This window comes from Gorilla gorilla, chromosome 13 (assembly GCF_029281585.2).
Source record: "Gorilla gorilla gorilla isolate KB3781 chromosome 13, NHGRI_mGorGor1-v2.1_pri, whole genome shotgun sequence".
NCBI lineage: Eukaryota > Metazoa > Chordata > Mammalia > Primates > Hominidae > Gorilla > Gorilla gorilla.
The window spans coordinates 50276959-50293319 of NC_073237.2; the positions used below are offsets into that span (position 1 = coordinate 50276959).

The following is a 16361-nucleotide window of genomic DNA, read 5'->3' on the forward strand; positions in this document are numbered from 1 at the left end:
CACGAAAAGTGAACCTACAAAAGAATAGCTTCAATAAATGCGGTATTCTGTGAGATGAGGAAGAATATCAAGAAAAACTAAATTGCTTTCATAGCGTTAAAATTGCATCGGAGGAGTAAGAAACAGCACTGATACTGTGGAAATAAGCATTGATATAGAGGACAACGCCAAGATACTTATTCCAGAAGCAGAGGAAACACAGAGGTTAAGATGATGAGAAAAGGGTTGATGATGGGAGAATAGAAAATTCCAGGTTTATTTAGGTGTTCATTGTGGAGAAATCGGAGAATGTAGGATCAAAGACAAATGGAGAAAAATTTGATGAGCTAAAAATTATCTATGTGGATTAAAAGGACTAATGCTATTCCAGCCACATAATGAGAGGCTTGTATCTAAATATATCCTGTTGAAATTTTTACATTTCGTGGATGAAGAAAATTTTGAAATGTCCTGGATGAAAAACAAGTTACTTCTATATTTCCTTTTATCGACATTAAATAACAGGAGACAGTGGGAGAATACTTGAAATTGTGATGAAAAAAACATTGTTTTTCACTCAAGGAGTTTCACCTTCAGTCAAAGGCAATGGAAATATATTCTTTATTACTCATGGTATCAAAAAATAGAGTTCCTCATTTTATTTGCAAAAATTTTACTTGAAAACCTATTCTGACTGGCAATGTGATGACTCAATAAAAAAATTAAGAACAGGAAAGTATAACCATAAATATATGAATAAAAATATAGATATAGACTAATCATGAGAATAGTAACAATTAAGGTGAGAATTATGACCAAGTAATTGTTATAAATAAGATGACAGACATAAATGTCAGTGTAAAAGATTGTTCTTGAATATATGTAAACAAGAATGTGGTTAACAATCTGGGTCCAAAATTTTAGACTGCATTTTTAAATTTTAGTGAAATATGCGTAACATTAAATTTGTCATCTTAACCATTTTTAAGTGTACAATACAGTAGTGTGAAATGTATTCATGTTGTTGTGCAACCAACCTCCAGAAACTTTTCATCTTGCAAAACTGAAACTCAATACCTGTTAAATAACAGCTCTCCATTCCCTACTCTCCCCAGCCCCTGGCAACCACCATGTGACTTTGTTTCTATGAGTTTGACTACCCTAGATATTTCATGTAAGTGGAATTATACAGTATTTGTCTTTTTGTGACTGGCTTTTTTCCAGATTACATTTTTAAGGGCTGCAAAGAGGAGGAGGCTGGGGAGGTTGGGAAAATAGGAATGACAGACTAGTGTTCCCCTTTTAGAATAATTTATTGTTGAATTTTGCTGAAGAGTCTGTATTATTTGCTTTGTCTCTATTTGTGCTTAGATTTATTATTAGGTAAGCCTGCCTCTTAGTGTCAAGTACATTTTCAGCATCTTGATATGGTCATATGACTTTTTCCTCTATCGTAATGATAGCTTTTCTCATAGTGAGCTGCACTCATTCATGGAATAAACCCTGATTATAACAGTGCATTGTTCTTTTGATAATATTGCTGTATTCAATTTGATATTTTATTTAGGCATCTTGAAGTCACATTTATTTGTGTGCTTGATCTTTCATTGGTTGGTTCATTGTTTTGTTTCGATGAGAGAGGCTACAAATTTAGGTATTCAAGTTTTGCTGGCCTCATAGAGGCTTATAAGAAAGCGCTCTTCATGAGGAAGCTTGTCTTATTTCCTAAGGCCTGGGAGAGTGTAAATAACATTGGAACCTAAAGACTAGATAAAGGATACATAAAATCCAGCTGTGCACTCGCCTGGACCTGGTGCTGTTTTCAAAGGTAGTTCTTACTCACATTTCTAGTATGTTCTAGGATTGTCAAATTTTTAAGTACACTTATGAATCACCTGCAGATCTCATTAAGCTGTGGATTCTGATTCTGAGGGTCTGGGGTAGAGCCTATTCTTCTTCACTTCTAATAAGCTCCCCAGTTATGCCAGTGCTAGTGGCTCTGGAACCACATTCTGAATGTGGTGTCATAGTGATTCCCAAACTTTGCTGCACATTTGAATCACTTGGGGGAACTTTTAAAAGAGTTCTCATGTCCAGGTCTCACCCCATATCACTTAAATCAGAATAGCTGGGGTTGGAAGCCAAACATAAACTGCTTTCAAGAATCCCAGATGGTTCCAGTGTTCAGCAAATTTGGCAACCACTTCACTAGGATAATCGGTCCACTCAGGTTTTACACTTCTCTGCTCAATTTTGGTTACTTTTATTTTACTAATAATTGCCCATTTAAGTTTTCAAAGTTGTAGTCAATAAGTTGTATGTATTATTCTCTCATAATTATTTTAATGTATTTGATTTCTATGGTTATGTCTTCTTTTTATATTTGTATGTCATGTACCACATCATGATAGGTCAGTCGAAGACAGATTACATATGACAGTGGTCCCATAAGATTATAATATTTTTATGGTACCTTTGCTATGTTCAGATATGTTTAGATACACACATACCATTGTCTTAAAATCCCCTACGGTATCAGTACAGTAGTATGCTATACAGGTTTGTAGCCTAGGAGCTATATGCAATTTCATGCATATAGCCTAGGTGTGTAGTAGGTTATACCATCTAGGTTTGTGTAAGTACACTCTGTGATGTTCATACAACCATGAAATTGCCTATTAACACATTTCTCAGAATGTGTCCCTGCCATTAAGCCATTCATGACTATACTTGTATATTTTTACTTTCTCTTTTTCCCTTAATCAGGCATGGAAGTGGTTTTTCTGTCTTGTTGGTCTTTTTAGAGAATCATTTGTTTTATTTATTTTTTTAAATATTTCTTTTTTTCTATTCTGTTAATTTCAGCTTTTATGTTTAATTTCATCTTTTTTAATTTTTGGGGTGGTTGTGATGCTGTTCTTTCTTTTATGGTAAGTAATGGGTTCCTTTCTTTCTTCTTTTTCTTTTCATTGCTTTTTAGATAGTTTATAATTTCCCTTTTGATTTTTCTCTTTGGTTCATGGTTTATTTTCTTAATTTCTAGGTAGCTGAGATAATTCAGTCATTTTTTATTATTTACTTTTATTTGCTAAAGATGAGACAGTATGGCCTTAAAAGTCTGTACTTTTAGGGATTTGTTAAAGTTGCCTCTTTGGTCAAAAACATGATCGATGTTTTTAGAAGTTCCATGAACATATCAGTAAAATATAATTTGTATTTGAATGATATGAAGTTAGTCTTTGTCTAACAGTCATGTTCAATTCTTAAAAAGATACATTAATAGTAAAAATTCTCACTGTGACTTTATTTTTTATAAAGTTTCTTGTATTTTAATAGATTGTATTCATAATATTTTTTGGTGCATGTGGGGTTTATGATTTATCTTCTTTATTAATTGTGCCTTTTATCCATTTATAATTATCTTTGTTGTAATTCAGCTTAGGTTTTCTCTTAACCGTTGCTGATACTGCTTCCTTTTTGTTTGAATTTGCCTGATTTCTCTTTGCCTACCCATTTATTTACAACTTTTTGTTCTTGTTATTATCATTTTGTGTTAGGTGTGTTTCTTGAAAACAGTTGGATTTTGTATTTTTCAGTTGACCTAAACTCCCTTTATGGGAAAATTCAGTCCATATACATTTATTGTAGTGATTTATGTATTTTATTTTATTCCTTCTATTTTACTTCATATTATTATATATTTTTACATCCTATTTTCTTATTTTTGCTGCCTTGATTGCATTCTTATTTATTGTGTTTTCTTTTCTCTTTGCTAATTTGGAAATTCTACTTTTTCTTTTCCTGCTCTTGAGATGTCTGCTTTACTATTACTTGAAAACATTATGCAATTTTTGCATCTACTCATAGGTAGTATGATTATTACCTATATTTTAGGGAAGAGAAATGTGAGGTGTAGAAGAGTTAGACAGCTTGCCTTAGGTTTACATAGTAAATGGCGATAGTCTTGCCCCAGGGCTGCCTTTTTAGCTAGTATGCTTTAACACCATTGGAGAGAGGCATACCTTCCACATCCATTAAAAAGATAAGAGGGCATACATTTAATTTTATTATGCCATAAAAATAAACATAGCCCACTTAGTAAACTATAAAATAATGGTGCTAATAAATTTATAAATCCGAAAAATTGAATTTTTTTGGAAAATATATAATAAAATTATCTCAACATTAGAAAGCAAAAGTAGAATAGTATTCACAATTCGGAGTTATCTAAGAGTCTTCTCTGCAACAGATTCAAGGAAGATGATATTACTAGTAAAGTTTTCCAAACATTCAATAACCTTTTATGAAATAATATTTTGTTTTGTTCCAGAGCATAAAACATATTGGGACAATGATCAAAACCATTTTATGAAGCATGTGTATACTCCTGGTATAAAAACTTGACAAATAAAATACAAAAATTTCCATAAAAGTTTTCCAGCTACCTGTAGAAATATTAGAAGAAACTGAGCCAACCAGTTCAACAGTAAATTTAAGAACTATCTTCCATGGATAAGCAAAGATAATTAAATCTAAGAATTCAGTAATATATAACACCAATAAATGCTGTTAGAAAAAAACCGGATAATCTCTACTAATGCCAAAAAAGAATTTGATAATATTCAATAGCCATTCTCGTCAGAAAACTTTTTAAAAATCTGAGAAAACTAGGAATAAGTGACTACTTTTTCAGATAATGAGAAAAAAAATCAGTGATAAATTCATAGCCAACATTTTCATTGTGAAACTGTAGATGCAATCTCATTGATATTAGGAAAAAAATTTCCTGGTAGCACAATTTCTATTTTATATATTTTTAATGTTTGTGTGTTTATGAATGTTCTGATTTTTAAAATGTTTTGTTTCTTAATGTTCTGTTGAAAGAAATATGCTCATATATCTGAAATGAGTCCATTTTATTAAAATGAAATAAATGAAAGTTGTAACATTAATGTAATGACCTTTTTTCTCTATCAACTTGCCACAATTAAAAACAAATCCCTACTAATATGTAAGTCTGGCAGCAGGATTGTGAGATGGGCATGCTCACAGCTTGCCCTAAGGAGTACAAGTTGGCAAAACAACTTTGTGGAAAGCTGCTTGACAGTTTTTACCAAGAGTTTTAGAAGAGTTTATGTCCTTTGACCCTGTAATTCTAATTCTGGGAACTCCAGCCTAAGGAAATCATGAGAATGGCTGACAAAGATTTGTGTATGAGGATGTTAATTACAGTGCTATTTGTTTATTATATTTTAAAAATTGGGAAATAACCTAAAATGCCAAACAGTGGAATGGTTAATATAAAGTATGATACAGCCATGCAATATATAGTCATAAAGATCATGCTTTTGAAAAACTTTATCTAAAAGGACAGATGCAATGTTAATAGGAAAAAAGCTGGATACAACTATATTTAAATTTGATATTGATTTTATAAATAAATATGTATGTATATGCGGAAAAAGTTTAAAGGACTGGAAGGAAATATTGAAAAAAATATAACACTATCAGGGTGTGTTAAAGTTGGGAAATTTCTGACTCCCTCCAAGATCACATAAATCATCATCATGGGTTTACGTTTCATATTGAGAGATATACTTAATTCTAAATTAATATTTGAATGTTAACCTGGGCTATAGGCTGAGATTTAATCTCTGTGAAGAAAATCACTATCTTTGCAATGATTAATATTTCTATTTTATAATCACAGTTTCAGCTTTAACTTCAACACAAATTTAGCTTTAACCATGGATAGTTCAAGTCAGCTGAGAAACTGAAGATAGAACTATGTCTTATAACATCACTACCAGAAAATTACCAATGGGTTAGTTGTGGTATCTGAAGTTATATGAAGATTGGCAAAGAGCTAGTATAAAGTAATCTCTTCTTGTCCCTTTACAAAAAGAATTAAGCCTTCTTTTAAACTCTGTTGAAGAAAGTGAACAATTGCAGTCATAGGGCTGGAAAATGCCTATAGATGTCTTATGTCCACCTGTTTGTTCTCCAAATGAACAATGCCAGAAAACTAACATAGGAAAACATCTGTGTAAGAAGGGAGAATCTGAGGGTTGCAGTGGCTTTTGAGGTGCTTTTTTCTTTTTTTCTGTTTTTTTTTGAGGTTTCCTTCACAAAGCAAGAATTTTTATATCCAGTGGGAGTCTTTATAGCCACTGAGAAACTATCTCTGTAAGATAAAAGTTTCCTCATCTGTAAAATGGCAACACCAATAATATGACATATTTTATAAGATAATTGTGAACGTGAAGTTAATGCCTGCTTGTGAAGGTCATCACAGTTGTTGGGAATATATTGGTTATGCTACCTTTGCAAAATTTCACATGCCTTTTTAGGCCTGTTCCCATTGGATGACAAATCTGTTTACTGAACCAAAAAACAGCTCCTGGAACTATGCAGAATAAGTCAAATCCACCATCTACATTAATAGTCCTTCGAATACTTGAAGACAGCTTTCATGAATTTAATAACTGCTTTCTGTGGCTTCTTTTTTTTTAATTTCAAGAATAGAACACAGTAGACTGTAAAAATGAGCATTATCAGTCTTCCTTTGGATTTTCTATGTAAATGTTGTTTAACATTCAAATGGTACTGATTATAATTTGAGATATTAACAGTTAGATATGCCATTGTGTCCCTCTGTTATTGTTTGTAAAGGAGGTTAAACAGTATATTAACTTCTGAGTAGTGATTTACTGTTGCTTTTGTCAGAGAAAAATAAAAAAGAAGTAAAATAATATAATTTGATATTGCCTTTGAGACTTTTCAGTTTGTAGAAGTCTTTATTTCCTACTCAATTTTATTTTTTTTAAAAAGCACACATGTAGTGTAAATACAGCATCACACAAATGCAGAGTTGTTCTTTTCTTCCTGGATTAAGCTGTTGTGTAATATTGCTCTGTAACCATTAAGCAGCTGCTCTGCCTCAGAGATGCTCATATTTCCTTTGGTAGACGAAGGGAATTTACTATATGAATGTCTCCAAATTGCTTTAAGATTTTTAGATTTTTAGCTGTTGTATCAGCTATTTAGATTTACAGTGGTCTATGAAATATGAAAAACATGTTCCTGAAAGGCCCCAGGACCTTGGAGGTTACAGATGGGGTTATGTTAGCAGCAGATAACCTGACATTTTGCTGAGTTTCACCCCCTATCCTACTGCAGGACCCCTGCCCATTGCAAAATCCTCTCAGTTATTTTGCTACAGCCCTCAAGTATTGTCTTCTGTATGCTAATGAGTAAGCACTAGTAGGTATCCAAGTACTATTTTAAGTATCTGAGTACTATTGCATCCATGATTTCTTTTTCACTCTGCCACGTCTTGGTTAATGCCTATCTGTTACAAAGGCTATGCTGCCTGCAGAGATGCATGAAGGTGGCAGCCATCTGCTTCAGGTGCTTCTCCCAGGCTACCCCACTTGCCTGATTCTCACCTGTCCCTGTTCCCGTAGGTACGTGGTTAATAGGCATCACCACTCGTCCTCAGGAAACCTTCCTCCACTAAAGTCTCACTGGTTTCCATGCAGGAGTAGAGCCCAGTGGGACCTCTGTGGTTTTTTGCATTTTATCCAGTAGGTTCCAAAGAAGTTCTGATATATTTCCAATGCTTTTCATAGTTTCGGTAAACTACCTCTTTCCATTGTTTCTGTAGATTCCAATTTCTTAGAACCTGGGAAGTTGGGGGTGGGGAGTGGAGAAACACCGTGCTACATTCTGAATTGTCTTCTTTTTTTCTGTGAATAGCTGCAATAGTCATTGTATTGTCTATGTTTGACTGCCTGACTGTCTTTCCACTGGTAGAATTGGCCTTGAGCTGACTCATCCCTTCTTCATGATTTGGCTTCCTACAGGCTCACACCCCACTCCATCTTAATGGTCATGACTTAGGAGCAGATGGATCTCTGACTTCTCATTGGAGTAATAAGGAAATGAACTTCAGATTACACATAGATATTGTAATGTTATTTTGTATTACCTCTGATATAGTTTATGTAAATACATTGAAATGTTCATCACTTATTCATCGATGTATTTCACAAATATTTTTGGGCTCTTACTATTTAAACACTTCCAGTTCTTTGGTTGTTACTTTGTATTAAATGCTTGACATTACACATTAGTACACAACAAAGTAAGAGATACAATCCGACCCTAATCATTACTCTTTCTCATGTGACCCAAAAGCCTTAAATACACTCTTCAGCAAACAAGTTCTAGGGAATAACAGAGGTTAGTATAATTATCCATAAATCTTAAACCATCTGTATCTACATTGTAATAAAATGACTAAGATGTTAATGTGTGACCCTGTTTTTAAAGTTGAATTTTAAAGTTTTGTTCTGTGTTTATTTAGTACTTACTCTATATCTAGGCAATGAGTCAGTCATTAAGGAAGATATAGAGATGAACAAAACCCAGTCACTTCTGTAAATAAAGGATCTGATAATCCAGCAATGACCGCAAGACTTGAAAACAGATCTCTCAGAAAATCTGAAAGTACAAAGTATAAAATTAGTACAAACTAGGTGCTATACAAGTACAGAGGAAAGAGATTCCTGGCTGGGCCAGTGGGTGGGAGAAGGAGTTGGAGGAGCAGTTTACAGAGTGGGTGGTGGTTGGGCTGGATTTTGAAGGATGAGACTAGAGTGTGTAGAAAGAGGACCATCTCATCTCAGGGAGCTGCAGGAGGAAGATATGAAGGGTAGGCATTTACAAAGTACAATTGGGTGATGAAAAATAATCTTGTGTGACTGGTTAAGTATATGAGCTGTAGTCATGATAAAGGAGGTTGTTTTGTTTTTTTGTTTTGTTTTGAGATGGAGTCTCGTTCTGTCGCCCAGACTGGAGTGCAATGGCTCGATCTCGGCTCACTACAACCTCTGCCTTCCGGGTTCAAGCAGTTCTCCTGCCTCAGCCTCCCGAGTAGCTGAGACTGCAGGTGCCCGCCACCATGCCCGGCTAATTTTTGTATTTTTAGTGGAGATGGGGTTTCACCATATTGGCCAGGCTGGTCTCAAACTCCTGATCTTGTGATCCACCCACCTCGGCCTCTCAGATAAAGAAGGTTTTGTACTTAATATATTTACTTTATTAAGTTTACCCTATATAAAATAAAGTATAATGAACTATAAACAATAACAAAAGCAACAAAAATCTTTCTATATGATAGTAAGTTACAGTCGTCCAGAAGAGTCAAAACATCTCTTTCCCCTATCAGGCAAGACAGTCAGTGTCCTTTTTTGTATTCATGACTTTTAGCACCTTGTACAGTGATTGTTACATAGAAGTTTGTCAATAATTACTGAAATGAATTTAACCTGGTAAAAATTAATTGCTCAAGAAATAAGAGTTTCTTAAAATAGAAGTGCATTAAATTGGGACATTTTGTTATAATACTCTTAAAAATGTATATATATTTTTCAGAATAATGACTTAATGTGGCACCTGTTTTATCCCCTACTGAGATCTTACAACTTCCTCTCACTCCTTCTTTCATTCTGTTTCTAAAGAAGGTGGGTGGGTGGATGTCAAACATCAGTGGCTCCTCAGTTCACAGCAGTGAAACACATATGCTAATTGAATGATTTTCTGTCTTTTCATGCTATGTATGGTTGAAAAGCAATGTGGTGCCTTTTGTTCTGGTAAATTTTCTGAATAAAGATTTGCGGATCATTTTGGACTGTCTGGAGGCCAGTGTGCATAATTCGGTGTATAGCTGATCGCAGGTTCCACTGGCCCTATGATCTTAATTTATTGGTAACATGCTTATCATGGGGTTTATATTTTTATCTCCAGTAGTAACAACTCTATAAGATAGGTGATTTTTATTGTCTCCAATTTGTAAGTGAGGAATCTGAGGCAAAAAGAAGACTAATAACCTAGCCAAGATTTCACAACTGGTCATCTGTGGCTAGGATTCAAATCCCAGCTCTTTGATTTCAGTGCTCCATGTTGCTACACTACCCATGCCTCACATCTCTGAACTGAATCTAATTCCTTGGTCAGCCCTGAAGCTTTATGTAAAATCCAGTCAAATTGCCAGTTCTTAGAATCTAGTTTTGTTTGTTTGTTTCTCAGATGTATTTCAATTCTGAGGATTTTCAAACTTATTCTCACCCTAGGACAGAAGCAAGTAGGCCATAACCTCCCCCGCTAAGGTATTCCTCACACTCATTACACCCCCTTAACATAGATGAGAATGGGGTGGGCTGGGTGCAGGGTTACTGTTGTTTGCGGGAGTTCTCATCTCTAGTTTTGGACATAGACCAGCTAGCAAGCAGGCTCCATGGCCACTGTGGACTCTGCCCAGGTGTGACTTAAGGGTCATGTGGCATTCCCAAAGGCCTGGATTCACCACCATTTGCCAGAAAAGTTGTCTAATTCTTGAAATAAAAGGAGTCCAGTGGAATAGTAGCAAGGGTGAGGAAAGCAGTGAAATCGTGCAACGTATATTAAAGATGCCCAGAAATAGGTCAAAGCAAAGTTCTGTATTTGCTGTATATACAAGTTCTGCTTTTTATGTTATTAGTGACTCTGGAACAAGGGTCGGGGTGCTGGTAACAGCAGTTCACTTTTCTTTAATCAGAGAAGGGTTTACAGAAGAACAGTGGCTTTAAGAGATCTTTGACATTATTCCAGCAAGGTGCTAATTGTGGTTGTGGTTTCCTTTTTCTTTCTTTCATTTTTCACTTTAGTCTACCAGGTGCTACCAAGTCAAAAGCATTCACTGAGAGCCCACAGACCATTCTGTATGCATGGGCCATGGCAAATCAAACCGCATCAATAAACCTGTACTTTTAGAAAGGGAAGAAAAAATTTTCCTAAGAGATTATTTGGTATCTAAACTTTTTATTTTTGTTTAAACAAACCTAATTTGCGTTCATTAGAGTCATTTTTTAAAGTCCTTATTGTAAGCATATTTGGTTTTTGTTCAAACTTTTGGCTTTAAAACACTTAAATTCTAGTGTATAATCATTTATTTTACTTTCTGCTTATATTGATCATTTTTCCTTTAATATTTATTTTCAGGTTACCTTGAGGATAGTTTTGTAAAATCTGGAGTCTTCAATGTATCAGAACTTGTAAGAGTATCCAGAAGTAAGTAAATTGTTTTGTTACTACTTAAGCATGCAGTATGATTTAAAATACTTTATATTTTGAACCTTAAATGTAGTATAAAGAGTGACCACATATTAGGAAAATTTGAATTTTAAAATCTTAAAACTTTTGATGAAATAACAATATATTTTGCTTGATTTTCTAAAATGTTTGCATTCAAATCATCAAAACTTTTTGTTGTACAAAAATAATTTTGGGGTTTTTCTGATTGCCATGTTATTGGTATTCATTTAATTCACTGTTCTCTGCATGACCATAGATGGCCATTTATATCAAAGGAAGTGTGATTAATTTAATGTACTCTATGTTGTTATGATAACCCACATAAGTTTCCTGTAGATAAGTGCTTTTTCATTTTACTAACGTTTTGGTGGGGGTTGGAGATGCACAGGATATACACACTAACGTGCAGAGTGTAGAGGGATGCAGAAATTAACTTTGCAGATTGTAGTTGGATATAGATAGAAAGCATTGTTATCCAAAACAATGTCCAATTGTTTTAACCGGCCACTTCACCTGAGACACCATTCTTAGCAGGCTGGATCAGATTTTTCTAGGCTAAGCTCACCTGGCAGGCTACCTAAGCAAAGGGGACGTTACCTTGATTAACTCTTTTACTTATTACTAGCATGTACAAACATATCCAAGATGCAGATCTATATGTACTAATTATGTTAAAGAAGGTGACTCCTTTCTTCATACTCCCTTCACTGATTTAGCTTATTTATGTAACTTTGAAGGGTATATTTTCACCTGACATTTTGATAGAATGCATCACACTTTGGAGTGATGTTATTCAGATGATGTAGTCACACTCTGATACTTGCCTAAGTTGTGTTTCTCATTTGGGTCATATTTAGAGGTCATGAATAAGAATTATGATGATCCAGAAAGAACAAAGAGTAATCGAGTTACTGAGGATAAGAATAAGCAGTGTTTTAGAGTCTTGTTCAGTAAAGGAATCTCCACACTATCACTGACTGTCTTTTGAACCATAGTTCCTCAAATAGCTCACATTTCTAAAGTGAACAGTGCAAATAGCATGTATAGCAGGGAGTGATACATATGAACGTTTAAGATCTTAGTAGTTTATCCTTACTGGTATAATTCTGGAGTGGATAAATGTATGCCCAAAAGACTTCTCTCATGGGTCTTTTTACATGGTGGCAGTGTAGGAGAAGAAACACAAATATCCTGTATTCTGGTAGTCCCAGGGTATGTATTCGATGGGCAAGGAGATTGTCCAAGGCAATGTACCTTAATGTGTTTTTCCAGATCAATATGTGATATCCAAAGGTATCCAACATTTGAAAGTTTTCACTTTTAATTTGGGAAGAAATATGCCTGACTTATCAGTAGCACTTTGTAGCATCAGGTAAGACAGGGGTTATCTGAAGGGGTGTGTGTGTCTTCCCCATACTGTTCTTTAGCGGAAAGGCTTATGGTGCCCTAGTTAGGAGCCTTATTAAATTATTTGCTTAAATTTGTACTTCTCTGAGTTCAAGTTCAATGGTATATTTTCATCCTTCTTAGGAGTAGGGCAGTAGAGTCAGCTGTCAGAAAATATTTATTTAGTACCTCATGATAGGTAATATTATGCTAAGGGCTGTCAAAGGAGAACCACATTAGAACCTTCAAAAGCCCAGATAGATATTTTGAAAAATCTGAATTTCAAACATTAAAAAAAAGATTAAAATTATCTTTCTAGAACAGTTCAAAACCAAGGTAAATTTAATATACTTCATTCATTCATTCTTAACTTATAATGTCATATCCTAGAAACTTTTAGGTTATTTGTTATAACAAACATTACTGATTTGTAATTAGCACATTAATTATCTATATTCATTACGTAATTTATTCAGCAAACATTTATTTTCTCCTCCATATGTAAATAGGTGTCTCTGAAAGGCCTAATAAGTTATCCTCCTAAGTGTTTTAATATATCCACATCATAATCTTTGTTTACACAATTAAACTTCATTATTTATGAAATAAGGGTTTGCTAAGTAAACATAAACTTCAGCACAACACTATGTGTGTGTCACAAATTCTGACTTCTTGAGGGTTTACAGTATTCTAGTGCTTTCAGTTCTCTAGGGTTTTACAATCATAAGACCCACTGATGTGTATGTTGACTTTAGCTAATGAAGCCATTCAGCATTAGGATAGTGATCTCTCTTTTGAATGATATTATCTCCATCTTAAAAGTTGATTTAGGATCAGCTTTTGGAGTGAGGAGAACAGTAAGGGAGATTAAAGGTTGGCCTCTAACCCTTAGAATCTGAGGTTCTTTGGTGCTTCATTTCTAAGAGGATATCGGCATCCTCTTAAACATGATTTGCAGCTTTCAGCCTTCTTGTAGCTCCCTGGGAGAGGCGCTAACACTGATCTTTGCATCTGATGTAAGTTCTTCCAGAGGCTCTTAAGCAGGAATATCTGACTGAGACTTGCTGTTCTCACACACTCTGTCACTAAATAATTTCCATGTGTGTTGTTTTAGTACTTTGGCCATGTTTGTTAATCTACTTTCCTTTCCGTATCTCCCATTTAGTGTCAGAATGCATACTAAATTTTTACAGTGCTCATGCATAAATCCGTAGACAAATTATTTTATTGCTATCTTTACAAAATTAAAACAGACTATGTGTACATATTTATGGAATCCATGTGATCTCTGGATCCATGCATACAGTGTATAATGATTAAATCAGGCTATTTAGGATATCTGTCATCTCAAACATTTATCATTTCTTCATGTTGGGAATGTTTCAAATCTTCTTTTTTTGCTATTTTAAAATATGTAATATATTGTTGTTAACTGTAGCCACCCTGCTGTGCTATCAAATACTGGAAATTATTCTTTCTATCTATTATAACTGTATGTTTTTACCCATTAACCAATCTCTCTTCATCTCCCCACCTCCCCACCCTCCCCCACCTCTGACAACCCCTTCGATGAGATCAACTTTTTAAGCTCCCATGTATGAGTGAGAACATGCTATATTTGTCATTTTTATTGCTGTCTTGACACTGTGGAATAATCTTTCTGGAACAAAATTTAGAAAAAAACAATTTCTGAAGATTTTAAAATTATCATTTACTACAAATTACATCTAGTTTATTTATGGGTAAGCAAATTATGTTAACTATGGAGCCATATGTATTCAATAGAAACTACAAATCTTTGCCTAAATATTGCATGAGCTTAATAAATTGAAAATAGTTTATGTAAGGTGGAACCTTTAAGTTTCCTGTTAATAACTCAGGTCTATGAATTGTATCCATTACTGTGATAGGAAGCCAGACAGATTGTTTACTTCACTTGAGCCCCAGAAATACTCCTTCTAGCATGTACCCCACTTCCAGTGTCATATAGAACATGGTTCTAATAATAAATTATAAAACATGTGGTTACTGTGGGATTTCTTACCTCACATTTTTTTAACCTTTGGTGTGCCTCAAGCCACAACAGACATAGCTACATTTTAGCTGTCCAAATAATTCAAGCCATCAGGCATAGTTACTCGTTGGATACAAGCATTTTCTGTGTAAAGGATGTTACAGTGTATTATATAACATGAACAATCTATCAGAAGGCTGATAGATAATCCAGAAGTTTGGAGCTGTTACTAGTCATGTATATACTGATGTATTTAATTTTTAGTCCAGAGAGGGAGATGTTCATTGTGTATTCCTTGGTTACTTCTCTGTGAGAAAGCTTGTACCTTCTAATCATACTTTCTTAAAAATATTTTAAGTTAATCTTAGCCTGCCTAATATTAAAATACAATTCAAAGGATAGTGAACACGTTTAGAATATTCATTAAAAATGAGGGGTAAGAAAACTTCCATAAAAATCTGCAATCCCTTTGGAATTTTATACTCGACTTGAGGCAGTTGGGAGAGAGGAGGAGTTTAAGTAGACCACGTATGCTTAGAGTGAATCTCAGGGGCTCTAGAATTTTGTTGCAAAGCCCCAGAGTACAATTTCGTTTGAGCTTTTGAAGGGCTGATTAAGACAGGTAAAGAAATAGAAGCTATTCTTAAGGAGTTCTTTGACACCAACCTGCCTGGTCTCCACTTTGCACATTATCTCTACGTGTGGTTTTGCTTCTGCAGCAGTCCCTGTTTAGAATGACCTCCCTCTAATCTCTTACTCATTCTCCAAAGTCCAGTGCCAGCTATGGCTTTTCACAGACTTCTTGGACAATTCAAGCTGGTATTGGATTCTTTTTCCCTTGAAATTCTACTGCAGTTTTGGATCATGTCATTAATTTGGACAGTTTCATTTTCATCTATTTTGGTATTTATGTGTTTCGCATGAATGTTTTACTTACGCAGCTTGTTGCCCAATATTTTTATTAAGGGCAATATATGAGACTATTTTGTACACATTGCAGCCAACACCTGCCAGCAATGGACACAGTCAATAATTTGTTGAATGAACAAATTTTCAGCAAACAGGTTCATTTATACCTCTTCCTCTGCTTTTAACACATTTTTAAACTGTTCATCTTTGCTAACCATTCCAGTCTACCAGGGAAGAAGTGGAGGAGAAAGCAAAGAAGGAAGGGAACTCACAATGGTTGAGCACCTATTATACACTAGGCATGATTCTAGGCTCTTATCACTACCTATTTCATTTCATCCTCAAAATAATCATATGTGTCAGGTTATTATTACTCCTATTTTACAGTTAGGAAACTAGGGCACATAACTTATAATACAGAGGGAGTTTAAACTAAAAGCCTATTTATCTCTCAAGACTCTGCTGATTCTAACACAATATGCTGCCTCACAGATTTGTTCATGATATCTAAAATTAAATTTAAAAAATTTGAACAGGTGTAATTATACAAAATATCATGAGATATTTTGATAAAGACATACAATGGATAATAATCACATCAGGGTAAATGGGGTATCCATCACCTGAAGCATTTATCCTTTGTGTTACAAACCAAAAATTATTATTCTATATTATCAACATTAATATCAACATTAATATTTGAGTGGATTAGAAGTCATGATATTAATAATTATTATCATATCCTAACTGGGAGGCTGTGAATAATAATTTTTGCTTCTTTTTGTGAAATGGTTCTATGTTTATTTATTTAACAATGATTTGGTTTTTGAGAGCCTAGGTAGTGCAAAGCAGCTTGTTTGGTGTTGCTGAGTGATAGGACTCGTATATTCTGTTTCCTCCAAGGCATTTTTAACTAGCAGAGTGACAGATGTAATGT

The 16361-nt window shown here is 34.4% G+C and overlaps 1 protein-coding gene across 14 annotated transcripts in view; it reads left to right on the plus strand.

The window, feature by feature from the left end:
- Nucleotides 1–16361, plus strand: part of NFIB (nuclear factor I B) — a 230595-nt gene that overhangs the window by 145471 nt on the left and 68763 nt on the right. For all 14 annotated transcript variants that reach the window (XM_004047812.5, XM_019033903.4, XM_004047811.5 and 11 more), the window contains exon 4: nucleotides 11023–11091. In XM_004047812.5, the coding sequence (XP_004047860.1) occupies nucleotides 11023–11091 (69 nt within the window). The remainder of the gene's footprint in view (nucleotides 1–11022; nucleotides 11092–16361) is intronic.